The 13,422-nt window shown below is 42.5% G+C and overlaps 2 protein-coding genes across 3 annotated transcripts in view; one reads left to right on the top strand and one right to left on the bottom strand.

Annotated features, from left to right (window-relative positions):
• The window catches only part of zdhhc8b (zinc finger DHHC-type palmitoyltransferase 8b), an 85,465-nt gene extending 81,975 nt beyond the window's left edge, over positions 1-3,490 (bottom strand). Inside the window, exon 1 of the mRNA XM_035380478.1 lies at positions 2,999-3,490. Within this exon, the coding sequence (XP_035236369.1) occupies positions 2,999-3,102 (104 nt within the window). The 5' untranslated portion in view covers positions 3,103-3,490. The remainder of the gene's footprint in view (positions 1-2,998) is intronic.
• A 1,061-nt stretch (positions 3,491-4,551) lies between these two features.
• On the top strand, positions 4,552-9,538 carry pgam5 (PGAM family member 5, serine/threonine protein phosphatase, mitochondrial). 2 transcript variants are annotated; one of them, XM_035378445.1, is made up of 6 exons: positions 4,552-5,053; positions 6,302-6,474; positions 7,127-7,252; positions 7,809-7,897; positions 8,212-8,342; positions 8,641-9,538. In XM_035378445.1, the coding sequence occupies exons 1-6, from the start codon at positions 4,818-4,820 to the stop codon at positions 8,789-8,791; spliced, it is 906 nt and encodes a 301-aa protein (XP_035234336.1). In that variant the 5' UTR covers positions 4,552-4,817; the 3' UTR covers positions 8,792-9,538. The 2 variants fall into 2 exon arrangements, with proteins under 2 accessions (XP_035234336.1, XP_035234335.1); XM_035378444.1 differs by having other exon boundaries at positions 8,209-8,342.
• The last annotated feature ends 3,884 nt before the right edge of the window (positions 9,539-13,422 follow it).

Here is a 13,422-nt window from a genome sequence, read left to right as displayed (position 1 = left end):
CGCGGCTCGACAGACGAACACGCGGGCCGCCCAAACGACCAGCAGGAGTCGCCGGGGCACTAGGAGATGGCAGCCGACTAAGGCTCTCCCGTTCCTGTGCGACATTACAGCCAAATGCGTGTCACCCTGTAGGGGGCGCTGCCACGGCCCAGATTCCACACCAGACCATAGAGCTCATCCATACACTAGAACAGTGCCTCTGACAACTTCACCCACATTTTAGAAATCTCCAATTCTTTCCAGCGTAAAAAATATACCGAATAAATATATAAAGAAATATTGCATATACATAAATAATATGCGCAACCAAGCCTGATTAATCAAATAAATGCACAGTTTGGTTCCCATGCATGCACACTCTCTGCAACCAGGCCACCCCTCACAGCACAGTGCAGCTCCTGCCATCTGGATGTTTACACACCAGCATATTGCAAATCTCCAGAAAACACGAAACCTGGAGCGGGGGGGGGGGGGCTGAACGCTCCCCACAGGCCGGAGGTGAGACTTAACGGCCCGTTCCCCCAGAGACCCTACAGTCCAATACATGCACAGGGAATTAACTAAACTGCAGATGAGAGCACTCTTACTTGACTACAAAATATAAGAAAAATGAATGGTCACCTGCCCATGGGGTCAACAAACTGCTGACATCATTCCATTTAGGGACCGCTGAAAACAGCCGCCTCATGATTTCGGGGGTGAAAGGAAAGAATCGGGCCGCTGATTATTGTGTTGTCAAAATTGAGCATTCCTGGCCCTCTTTGCTGTATAGATGTTCCTCCTCTTGGGGTGTAAGGAAGCGCTACTCTACCACAGTGACTGAGAAGAGACAGACGGCCTAAGGGCCACGTGCGGCCCAGTTCGGAAATGAACATGGATCATCTCGAGTTAAATCTTTCAGAAATTCATGTAATCAGTGTGATTACGTAGCATCTTTTGTTAAGGTGTTATTCCTTTCCTTGTTTACATACACGGCAAAAAAATATATAATATTAAATATTTTTACTTAATCAAAATCTTGACATTTTTTTTGAAAGCTCCATGTCATACTATTGCTGTTGATTATTCCAGCTGGCAAGCCACTAACACTGAATATGTATTAGTAAACGTCAATGCTGGACTTCAAAGAAGACCATCTTAACCAACAATTATTTAGTGACAGGTAAACACCAAGCTCTGCAACTAGAAATTCTGCTCGACCTATTCCAATACAGGCAGTATAATATTGATCGTTGTCGTGTTGAGCTTGCCTTGATGTAGAGTGCATTGCAAAATCAACACATCACACTACAAAGAGTTATAATCGTTAAACGTTTGCTTGTTCAGCCTTCAGGGTCCAGAAATGCAAATGTTCTTTGGCGAAATGCCAACAGAACGACGTCATGGTGTTCGCGTAAAAAAAGGTTGTGGCTGTTTTTCTTTCCATATACCCTCTTTAGTGATACAACCTTGCTGACAAAGACGCCTTGCTCTCAAGATATAGCACTTTTTAGCCTAAGGCTCCTTTCTGTGTGACAATGACTATAAACAGTAACTAATGTATTGATCAAAAACTATGTTTACACTTACTGTGATGTATATTTATTTATCCCATAACTGCACTAGCCTACATTTTTTAGCAAGAAGAGGTTGCCAAACCCAGTGAAAGGCTACAACCAACAATGTGAAGCAGTGTTGTGTGGGAAATTACAACATTTAATATTGTTAAATCATTTTACAGTCCCCATACAGTGCAGAAACAGTGATCGAATTTCATCGTAATGGGGAAATGTTCGGAGGTATTGCTGTTGTGCCGCTATTGTAGCCTAATGCAATAAAACACTTCCGTTTCGAGAGAATGATGACAGCTCGCCGGCTCTCATTCACAGTCGTAGCTCAAGGGCACAAAAGTTGCTATTAAGTTATGATGTCAATAAATTATGCAATTCATAACTGTAGGGGATCTGGTCGAGGGCAGTTCCACGAAGTGTGTTTTTCACTGAGCGGATGTAGCACACAGTTAAGTTGATTCCCCATTCAACTTTTTCCATTTTGAAATGCATCTGTCTTGCGTTTAATTCAATCGTAAATAAAATTGCCAAAAGAATAACGGTATGAACCGACAGTATATCAGAAATTAGACTACTCTACCAACATGTCCAAGCGCATTTTTCAGGCCTGGGAAATAGTTTTAATCGAAGTCAGCGAAGATTTAAAAACATATATATATTTTTAAGTGAGCCATGATTTGGCGGTCCGGACAGAAACCATGCAGTGTAGTAGATCAGTCAGATTGGTTGTTGTACAAAATGGACATGAACTAGAAAAGTAGCTAACTGAAAGAAACTCTGAAGTACAACACTTTCAAGCTGCCTGTACAGCAAGGGTCATTACGAAATCAATCGGAAGGTTACGACTGACCCAGATGCATTGGAATAGCCTACGAAGATTACGTTCATGAGTAACGATCAAACTTGAAACATCTCGGTCTCCCATCCCACATCCGAACTGAAGTATGGTTCGTGTTGGCCAAGTATGGCGGCCTACCGTTAGATAGTAATCAATCGCCACTGTAATTATCCGCTTACTTTCAATCTCGAAATGTTAGGAGGTATACATGCACTGAGCATGCCAAAGAAGATAGTTTAATCATTCTTGCTATTTTCTATTTGAAACAACATACATTGGATACAGTTACAATTATTTAGACAACATTGTTTTTCTAAAAACACACAAACTCCAAAAGAAACCGTCGCGCCCGCGATAATAGCCTAATGAAAGCTCGCTAAATGTAATTAAACGAAACCACTCGAGTCGGACAGAACCACCTAGGCCCGGCAAGATCTGTCAAAAAAAAAAAAAAAAAAAAAAAACTTATAGCAACAACCGCTGACTGTTAGATTTAGAGCATATGTAAGGTCCGCCTCGAACAAGACTCGACGAACAGTCAGTATTCCGAACTCAACACACTACATTGAAGATTACCAGAATAAAATATTAAAACGTCCAGAAAACTTACGTAAAAACGAAGAATAAAGTGGTGGATCCCACAAGAAGAGTGGCAGCAGTGGACACCGGGATATATTTGGTGGGTTTAAATCTCTTTCCAGTGCTGTTGGGCATTCTGTAATTTCCACATTCCTTAATTATTTATTCCAATGGGAGACGCATACGAATACAGAGATCCAGTGTGTGATTCTTCCTAAAGACAGCTATTTCGGCAATCCCCTGCTAACTAACAAATACACGGAGATCCAAAGATAGACAGAAATACGGTTCTCCAAACGCCTGGAAATCCCACCCAACCAATCCAGCCCACCGCTGAGGTCACAGCGCCGATTTAAAGGTGGAGCTTCCATACAGAACGAGAAAGGAAGATTGTGACGCTCAGCTCCAATCCCTAGTTGCGATTTCACTCGTGCTCTCAGTGCGCAGCCTTGCGAGTCCTTCTTGCAACTTAACTGGAGGCAGCCCGACATTAATGTGGTTTATACATGATTGTGTCAAATGCAGTCGTCCGATTTGCAGTTTTGATTTGATATGTCAAATGGATCAGCCGACCCCTATCGTTGTGGCATTACATCGACTGAATCACTGTTTTGTAAAAACAATAATGTATTATACCCTACATCAGCAGCAAATAAGGTAATTATTGTGAACCATATCAAACTTAATTTCGTGAACATGCCAATACTTTAAAACTTTAGATTAAAAACGCTTTCCTAAAATGCTGCTGCATTAATACACGAGTGAACGATGCGTGCCCTCTAGTGGTCAATGTTTGCAAAACAATGCAATTGATATAAGTGCATTTTTGAAAAGGGGCAAAACAATAAAGGTAAAAATAAAAAAAACGAGGCAAAACAGCTTTATAACAACTGAACATTAACAACGAAAAACTTTGACTATTTTAATAATAAACCAGCGTAATGTTTGTATCGCATCCTCATCCAACGTTTGGCATGTTGAATATCTACTTTTCTATGCAACATTATTTGTCTCGAGATATTCAAGTATCCTGTCATACTTATATTTCGTTTTACTATTGTTAGATTGTTACATTGTTAGAATTTGTTTGGAAGGAAATAGTATGCCTACTGTGTAATTAAATAACCGTATAACATAATCTGAAAATGCAAACATTGTTTTTTTTCATTAGTATGAGTGTCATCTATCAGTTTCATGGCAGAATTAAAGTATTATTTTCTATTTGTGGGTATAAACGTTCTTTTAAGATGAGCAGACAGCATGCTAGGCAAGGATAGGCATTGTTTAGTAAAACTAGCTAGCTAGTTGAACTACTGACAACAGGATGGAGCTCAACAAACGAGCTATTTCTTTAACCCCTTAACTGGCAGTTCACTCGAGCAATAATGTACTTTAAACATTCAAATGTAGCGTATTTGTTTATTTATTTATTTAATTGTGTAAATAGAAATATTTACAAAAGTCAACACACAAAGTAAATAAATAAGAAATGTATATGCGAGAAACTACATTTGGATGCAAAGAAGCTCGAATTTCGCGTTTCGTACTAGCTACGGTATTTTTTGTCCAAGCCACGGAACTGTATTTGGAAGCTCTTTATTTATCAAGACCGAAGATCACGAGCGTGGTAGAAGAACTTTAGTAGCCCAGCTTTGGTCAAGCTGAAAGGACGTAGTTCCTTCAACCCAAGAACGTGCACTCTGCCCAAGCTTATAAAGACCAACTGAATTTGATAAACCAATTCTATCGTTTCTGATCTCGCTCATTTCCTCTGATCGAAATAGTGGCACAGGTATTTGCTGGTGCGACAGCTAACGGAAGGCGGCTAGTGTTAGCTTGCTTTAGAAAGGATGTCGTACAGGAGGGTGGTCAAGCTGGTGTGCGGGATCGCCGGTGGCGCTACGGTGCTGGCTTCGGCCGCTACAGCGGCAGAATCGTTCGGGTATTTGGGGGACAAGTCGCTTAGCGAGCGATTGAAAAGCTGGACTGGTTTTACCGTCCTTCAGGCGGCACAACCACCGACGTGGGCAGTGGGGAACCATACTGTGGCATCAAGTGCTAGTGGTTGGGACAACAACTGGGATAAGTAAGTTGCTAACTAGCTTGATACATTTGGATATATACAGTATACAAGCACTTTACCTTCGTACAACAATGTTTCTATGTTTACGTTCGCTAGCTAACTACAGCCAGTTAGGCCAGTCATCCTGAAAAATTGCTCTAGCTAGCTTATGCCGGCATTAAGCGTGGGTAGTCGCGCTTAACGTACCTTGTTACCAGCTGATTAGCAACCAGCGTTTCCTCCGAGGTGTCTTAATCGAAATGTAGCACTGATTTTAAAGTAGTCATTTCAATACAGTCTAAGTATAGGAGGAAGGGGACATCTGAACATTGTGCTCATACAGCTTTAACTTCCCGAGCTAGGCTAATTAGCTATTATAGCTACTAAAATATCTGTCCAACATACGTCCAGCGTGTGAAGTACTTCGTATCTCGTAGGCTGTTATTCCCATTTTTTTTGGATGCCCTTATTTTTAGAATTTACTGTTTAGGATATGTTGCTGCACGATTACTAATTGGTGGCATAGATATTGGTCTTTGCAGGGAAGTAACGATGTAGGCTAGTTAGCATGCTATCAAAATGTAATACAACCTGTCTTACGTGTGCAGTGCACTACTGCTTTTCTTGGATGCTACTTTCTGTGAACTGGTGCTAGCGCCAAATGTCAGTGAGTCACAAAATGCATTATAGGAAAAAATGTTCACATCACATAAGTAATAAAAATGTTTGCAAAGTAATAGTGTCTCACAAAGCGTGCACTCAATAGTACATGCATCTGTAAAACACACTTGTCCATGACCTGCTCATCATTAATTATACAACAAATGTTCATATAAAAAATCGTTTATGTTCTTCAATGTTTGTATCTCAGCCAGTTAGAAAATAACTGTGATTACAGACTGGTATGCCAGCTCGCAGCTCATTGGTGAGTGTCCAGTGAATGGCCTGCGTGAACTGGTGTGACTGTATTTTGTGGAGTATGTCTATACTTGACAGCCCTTGGGAGTCATTATCCAATCAGCAATGCCACTGGTGAGCACAAAGTCCAACCTTACTGTACTGGGACAGGTGTAACGGAAGGAGCATCGCTTGTAAGATGTGATATTCTAGGGCTTCTTGCCCTTTGTCTGTCTTTGCCAGGTAAGGAAGGAAGGCCTCATTTCACATAGGATCAGTCTGTGGGTCTGGCTCCCATGATGCTTCACTCAACATGAATTTATGACACATTTTTTTAAACTTCAATTTCTAGCAAACTATCTTTCATTCCTTCAGACGTGACCCAAGCTCGTTGGTAAACTTGAAGAAGAAGGAAAGTGCCAGCGTGGACCCGAACACAGAGACGGAGAACAACAAGCCCAAAGCCACCCGGAACATCTTCCTCATCAGGCACTCCCAGTACAACCTGAACGGCAATGGGGACAAGGAGAAGATTCTGACCGCACTGGGTAGGGTTTGCGTGGCTGCCTATCGGTATGATCAGTGGGGATGCTGTATGTATGTATACAGTCTCCTTGTATTCCGAATAGATTCCCCATTACCTCATTAACATTTAGACAAACCGTAGTAACCTTGGCTGCTGAAACCAGGCTACCCTGTGGAGGATAGCTGGTCAAGACTTCTCCCACTGTGGAATGTGTTTATTTATTTTTGAAACCTTGCTGCTAGTTTTTTTTTTTTGTTTGTTTTTGGAGGGGGTGTGGTGTTCAGGCCTAGTCTTTCTTATCTTTTCATTTATCTGTAAAGCACCTTTGTAAAAGCACTACAAAATCAAATTTGATTTTATATTGTAATTGTAAATGTGTTTGTAGTGTTTAAAATTTCCACTCAAGGAATAAAGTAAATTAAGTGTTTAAAATTCTTTCCTGGTTCTAGTGGCAATTACAGTAATTGCAGTTAAACTGCATTAAGTGATTAGCAGTTTTGGCATGTAGGCACTCTCTGGTCTTGGGAGTGTTGTTAGCCAGGAGTTGCTCATAACTCTTGTGGATGCACTTCTGTTCTCTCTCATTGAAAGTCACTGCGGATAAAAGGATCTTCTAAGTGAATGTAATGTATTGTATAGTTTCTGGTGTGATCTGATGGTGGCCGGTTCTGCAGGCAGGGAGCAGGCGGAGTTTACTGGCCAGCGATTGGCTGCGCTGGGACTGAAGTACGACGTCCTGGTCCACTCCACCATGGCCCGAGCCACAGAAACAGCCCACATCATCAGCAAGTACCTGCCAGGTCAGGGGTCACTCTCGTTCCCTCTCTCTGTCTCCGTCTCAATCCATCTTAAAATCTCTTCCTCTTTCTGTTTCCCCCCCTCCTCCTCTGTCTTGCTTTCTCCATGGCTTATGTAGTACAATTTACAGGGGGTGAATTGTGAGATAAAGGTTGGGGGTCAGCTCCATTCCAGTTCTCCCAGCTAACGAAATCACTCAAATTCTGTTAACTCATTGGAAAAATAAAAAAAACAAAAAGAACATCCATCCATCCATTATCTACACTCAATTATTCTGGGAAGGGTGGCGGGGGGTGCTGGAGCCTAACCCAGCATGCATTGGGCGAGTTAAAGAACATGACCGGTCTTAAAAAAAAAAAGAAAGTACTGGAATGAGTTAATTTTGTGAACAGATTGAATTGGAATGGAATCCCCCTCCAGCCTGACTAACACGGCCTGCATGAATAAGGATGTCGCAGAAAGCCATGCTCACAGGGGGGGGGGGGGGGGATGGAGGCGGGGGGCGGCGCTTCGTACCTGGCAGCCCGTGACCTGCTGTCGTGCGCCTCCTTGTTTCAGGGGTGGAGCTGGTGAGCTGTGACCTGCTGAGGGAGGGAGCCCCCATCGAACCCGTGCCTCCAGTCAGCCACTGGAAGCCGGAAGCAGCGGTGAGTCACGCCGTCTCCCCGGCAACCGCCCGCCGACCGTAACCACGGTAACGAGGTCCGTGAGGTAAAAAAATGTCCTGAACTGTCGGGGAGGAATAAACTGGGAGAAATACGTTATTCAAAATTCTTTAACTGCTCTGACACCGGCAAACCTCCCGCATGTTACTGTGCAAGAGTTAAATGAGTTTTTAAATTGAAGCATGAGGGGGTTGTGTGTGGCCGGTGCGGAGGTCACGGGGGCGAGCGTTAGCGGGTGAGAGAGAGCGCGCCCGTCCCCTGACTGAGCGCGGCACTCCCTCTGCCCCTCTCAGCAGTATCACGAGGACGGCGCGCGGATCGAGGCGGCCTTCCGCCACTACGTCCACCGAGCCGACGCCAAGCAGAAGGAGGACAGCTACGAGATCATCGTCTGCCACGCCAACGTCATCCGCTACTTCGTCTGCAGGTGCGTCGCTCGCTTCGGAAGCCCACCCCCCCCCTTTCGAATTTTAATGGCGCCAAGCGAATGCGTCGCTCGCTCTCCCTTTCGCATTTAGGCGCGCCAGGAAATGCCGTCTCCAACTTCAATTCCACTTTCTCATTTTATATTTGTGACCTTTCTAACCATGCCAAAAACCTGAGTGGAAAGTGCTAACCTGACCAGGTAGCGAAAGGTGGCCAGAACTGTGCTCGTTTGCCCTGGGCCGGTAGCCCGGGTGCCTGGCTAAAGCGCTAACGTGGAGCTCTCTGGCATCGTTTTCCAGGGCTCTGCAGTTTCCCCCGGAGGGCTGGCTACGCATGGGCCTGAACAACGGCAGCATCACCTGGCTCACCATCCGGCCCAGCGGCAGGGTCGCCCTGAGGAGCCTGGGAGATTCGGGGTTCATGCCCCCGGACAAGCTGACCCGCACCTGACCCCGTCCCGCCCGGACCTAGCTTCTTCTGCCGTTCTCCTTAAGTGTCTTGAACATGTTTTTATTTTATTTTTTGGGTATTTTTGTAGTCGGCTGCAGCAGAATAAATATGCCATTTTTTCACGACGTTGTGATCGCTCCTGAGCTGTGTAGCTGGTCAACTATACAGGAAGGTTTCAATGCAAAGGCACGTTTTAGTTTGACGGATTTTTGTACAAAAGTGAAAAACGGTATTAAAAATGTTTGGTTCAGTGGCAGCAGCGACAACTGCTCGGACAGGGGCCCGTTTTTATATGAATGTTACGGTTTGAATATTTTTCAGTGGAAAAGCAATGGGTGGGAGTTTTTAAAGCCAAAAGAGAAGTATTTTGCTTAATTTGAGAAAAGGTAGCGGTTTTAAATGCTTTTTTTGTGCTGCGTCCTTTTCTATGTGATCGTAAATCAAACCGATCAGCCTGTACTAAATTTGTCCTGAACTTTGACCTGAAAGCACGCACAAGCGGTTTTTATTCGCAAACTCGCCGTGGCAAGTCAGTTAAAAGCGATTTATGAACTCGCCAACCTGTGCCAAGAAAAAACAGTCCTTGCGTTTGTCAGTCAAAGTTGAGGGCAAATGTCAACAGAGCCCCAGCTCGTGTCTGCCTAAATTAATGTACGAAACAGCGCTGAAGAAATACGCAGTGTGTGTTTTTGTGTGTTTTCAAAACAGACCATGAGCACAATAAAACAGCGACTTGCATTTTCTCTTTCCCGCTTGTAGTGTGTTGACACTTCCTGAATCATCTGCAAACGAAAGCCTCAGTCAGTAGTGTATCGGTAAGGCAGTTAGGGCACCATCCTACACGCATTACAGACTTGGTCTGGATTAAGAAACCGCTTTGCAAATTTCAGTCAAGTTTATATTACTTTATATTAGGTACTTTTGAAATACTGACAAGGTGGTTCTTGTTTCCACATCAGCCTTCATTTTGAATATTAACTTCATAACAAAACAATAGGCAAACAGGATTTGAAGCACTGCACAAATTGCAAACGGGTCTAATTTTATTTTAGGCATTTGTCAGGTGAAAAACAAATGGAAAACACCTATCGCACGCAATTTAATACCTCTCTGTAGTAACTGATCTGGTTTTACTGGCATTTAGAGCTCAAATGTGGTTGCGCATAGACTGTTCTAACTTTGAAAATACAGCAAGTTTATCTACTAAATGCAATTCACCAATGCTGCTGACAAATCTGGGTTTGTATCATAAGAATACAAACATTGCTGAATCTACATATACAAGCACATTTCTTAAGAGTCTTAAGGTAAGTTGCTGCTGTCTTGGTACCAGTCAGAAAATATTTCATGGTGCATTGTCCAAAAAATAGGATGACTTAAGTTACAGCAAGACAGTTATGTTTCAGTTCCCAGGGCCACACATCAAAACAAAAAATAAAGGGGATTATATTAGTTAATTTTCCTGCTTTTTCCAATTCACACTGACATTTATCGGCTTCAGATCTAAAACGCTTAATTTTCTGGTTTAAAGAAAAAAAAGTTTTTTGCTGGAGCAGACAGAGAGAGAGAGACTGTGTGCACTCATTTATTATGCTGCTCAGTAGTACACCAAATACTTTCTTTGACATATACAGGAATAAAGTAGGGCTTATAAACGCATGCAGTGAGGAAGCCGCGATGAGAAAAAGAATCTGAACTCAACACTTGACAGCAACTCCAACGTACCACAGTGTTGCTACTACAACGCATGAAATAAAAGTAGCAAGACTGGCATTATTTACGATTTTATATATATATACGTAAATATATATATATAATTGTAAACTTGTACAATCTTATTTAGGAGGTATTAAAAACACTGCATTTACCAATGCTACTATAGATTATTCAAATCGGGCTACTTAGCCGAAAAAAAAAGAGAAAAGAAACATCGAATGGAACACGTTGGGTTAGGTCAGTGCCACGTTTTCTTTCTTTTTTTTTTTTACACTGGTAAGAGGGGTTTTTCCACACATTTGTCATTCTATAAAAGGCACTAAAAAAGCTAAACGAAGCAAGATGCGGGTTTTGACTTTCACTAACCCATGAGAGTGGAGGGTGTCGACAAATTCTCGCAAACAAGAATGACCAATGGCTCATATAAAAAAAAAACTAAAAAAAAAGGAGATGCATAAAATTATACCCATAACACTTTGACCTTTCCATGTGCTTGGTGTGCATGATGGGATATGGTGGCTGGTGAGGCTGCTTATTTCAGACGCTGCAGTGGTTTTCCCTCGTTGTTGTAAAAGTTTGTAACGAGCATTTCAGCAGTGGCAATGCTCTGTTCTTAAGACCCGACGGTCGTCCTCCACAGTGGCTACAGAGCATTTGTAATCTTCGCCATTTCACTGTTGGGACTAGAGCCTTAAGGTGATTGAAGAAAACTTTTTTTTTTTTTTTTGAAGATGCTAAGCTGGTGTTTGTAGTGCAGCTGTGCTCTTTGTTGCGTGTCCACCAAAGCAGCCATCCCAGAAATGTTCTTCCTGCTCTGGCGAACGACGAGTGTTCGGGGTGGGGGGGTGGGGGCAAACCCAATATCCATGGTGCAGAGCGTTTTGGGGTTTGCTGGACAACAGACATCCAGCAAAAAAAAAAAAAAAAAACACTATGTACATTAAAGAAATGAGAAGTATTCCCAACACTGTTATAAAAGGTATTGTAAAAACAAAGGAATCCCACATTCATAAAAGTTGGTGGAAAACCATTGTGCCAATTTGCGGTCACAAGGTTGACTTGGCTGGGGAAATACAGTCCTTGTAATGGTCTGGGATGTTGTGCTCTCCATTCACAGATTATGCCACAAAATCCACAGCTGTAGGACACATTCAGGCATCAAACAAGTCCAAGTGATTCACGTCTCATTTGATTCACACCCCTCATCTGACCCACAACCTCCAAACGATTCACTGCCCCCAACCGATTCACGACTCCCAGCCGATTCAACTACTCCCAAAAGATTCACAATTCCCAATCAATTCACAACCCTCAACCAATTCGCTACCCCCTAAAGATTCACAGTTCGCAACCAATTTACAACTCCCAACCGATTCACTACCCACAGATCATTCACAATCCCCAACAGATTCACTACCCCCAACCGACTCACAACACTCAAACGGCAAATCTGCACTATTCTGACAGTGACGCAGTGTCACGTAATGGAACTCCACAGTGCACATACTTTCTATTGGATTTTCAGTACCTGCAGTTAAACGGCTATGCCTAACTGTAAAAGTTAAATTTCTCCACTTACCACTCCCGCACAGTCTACTTGCACGCCAGTGATCTTTATACATCCACTTTCACTACTGCAATTCCTTGTCCTCGCACATTCATTTAGCCATTAAATATTAGTAAACATCTTTTTTTCACCTCATGAAATAATCTGCTATATACAGTGTTTTTTTTCTTCTTTCTCAGTCTTCTCAACGGACAAGAAGCAGGAAATCGTGGCTATGCTGTGGATAATCCTACGGATAACAGGACTTTGCTAATTTTGTTAATGTCTCCGAGGGAGACAAGGTTGTTTGGCAATAAAATGTCAAAACTCGTCCTGAATCACCCCGAAACAGGGTCGACTACCTCAACGCCTCGCACACAGTACCGAGACAGAACAAAAAATAAAAATAAAGCAGAAAACAAAAAAAACATATCTACAAACAGAAATATACATTTATTGAAATGTTTTAAAAAAACAAGAACAACCCAATATAATGTTTTCTCTCTGGCTAACGAGCTGCAAAGGTGAATGACTGGCGGTTAACTGACAGTGGTTCTGTACAGGTGGCTAATTCTGACTGGAGGCTGGCATCCTCGCGTCAGAAAATTAAGGCAGTTCCTAAACAGAAGAAGGAAAAAGGAAAAAGACCCAGGAACAAACTGGCAGTTGGTTTTACAGTCCTAAGAAAGATTTTTTTGTGCTACCAATGGTGACATACCAAAAAAAACTTAATTCCTAAAAAATACATTTTTAAGCTTTAAACCTGCTTCCTATTTTCTGTTCATACATACTTTCCAGAGGGTTCCATTCTGAGGTTTGTTGAGTGTCAAGTTTTTAAAATTTTTTTGGGGAGCTGGATGACTTCTTAGCTGTATGACTTTAAAAAAAACAAAAAAAAAACATTTTTGTCACATAATTACTTTTTTTTTTTTAAGCCCACATTCACTCATTCATACACACACACATTAATTCATACATATCTACACACATTGATTCGTACACACACACACATACATACAGCAATACATGCATACATGCATACACACATACACACACATACATACACACATACAGCAGTACAGACATGCATACATACACTCATACATACACACACACACACACACTCATACAAACAATGCAAAGGAAGCCTACTGAAGAGAAATCATAAAATGGCGGAACGACCCTTTGCATTGAGAATCCTGAACGCAAGTTATAGTGGTGCTGTCACATGACCAAAGAAAAACAATTTCCTTGGGACACTTGTGCATATTTGAATAGTACGGGGAGGGGCGGGAGGACGGGGGACGGGACTGAGCTGTTGGCAGAGCTGTGTCTTTTCCGGTGGGGTGAGCGGGACGGGGAGGGGGGC

The sequence above is a fragment of the Anguilla anguilla genome, chromosome 10, assembly GCF_013347855.1.
Source record: "Anguilla anguilla isolate fAngAng1 chromosome 10, fAngAng1.pri, whole genome shotgun sequence".
In the NCBI taxonomy this organism is placed as follows: domain Eukaryota; kingdom Metazoa; phylum Chordata; class Actinopteri; order Anguilliformes; family Anguillidae; genus Anguilla; species Anguilla anguilla.
The sequence above is the reverse complement of the archived record's forward strand: the minus strand, read 5'-3'. Positions and strand labels throughout refer to the sequence as shown.

Excerpts from the sequence above, each read along its gene's own strand:
- pgam5 (XM_035378444.1), top strand. The coding sequence starts at position 4,818 with ATGTCGTACAGGAGGGTGGTCAAGCTGGTGTGCGGGATCGCCGGTGGC. Across the intron at positions 6,475-7,126 it reads GAAGATTCTGACCGCACTGG|GCAGGGAGCAGGCGGAGTTT; the intron begins GTAGGGTTTGCG and ends CCGGTTCTGCAG. Across the intron at positions 7,253-7,808 it reads CATCAGCAAGTACCTGCCAG|GGGTGGAGCTGGTGAGCTGT; the intron begins GTCAGGGGTCAC and ends TCCTTGTTTCAG.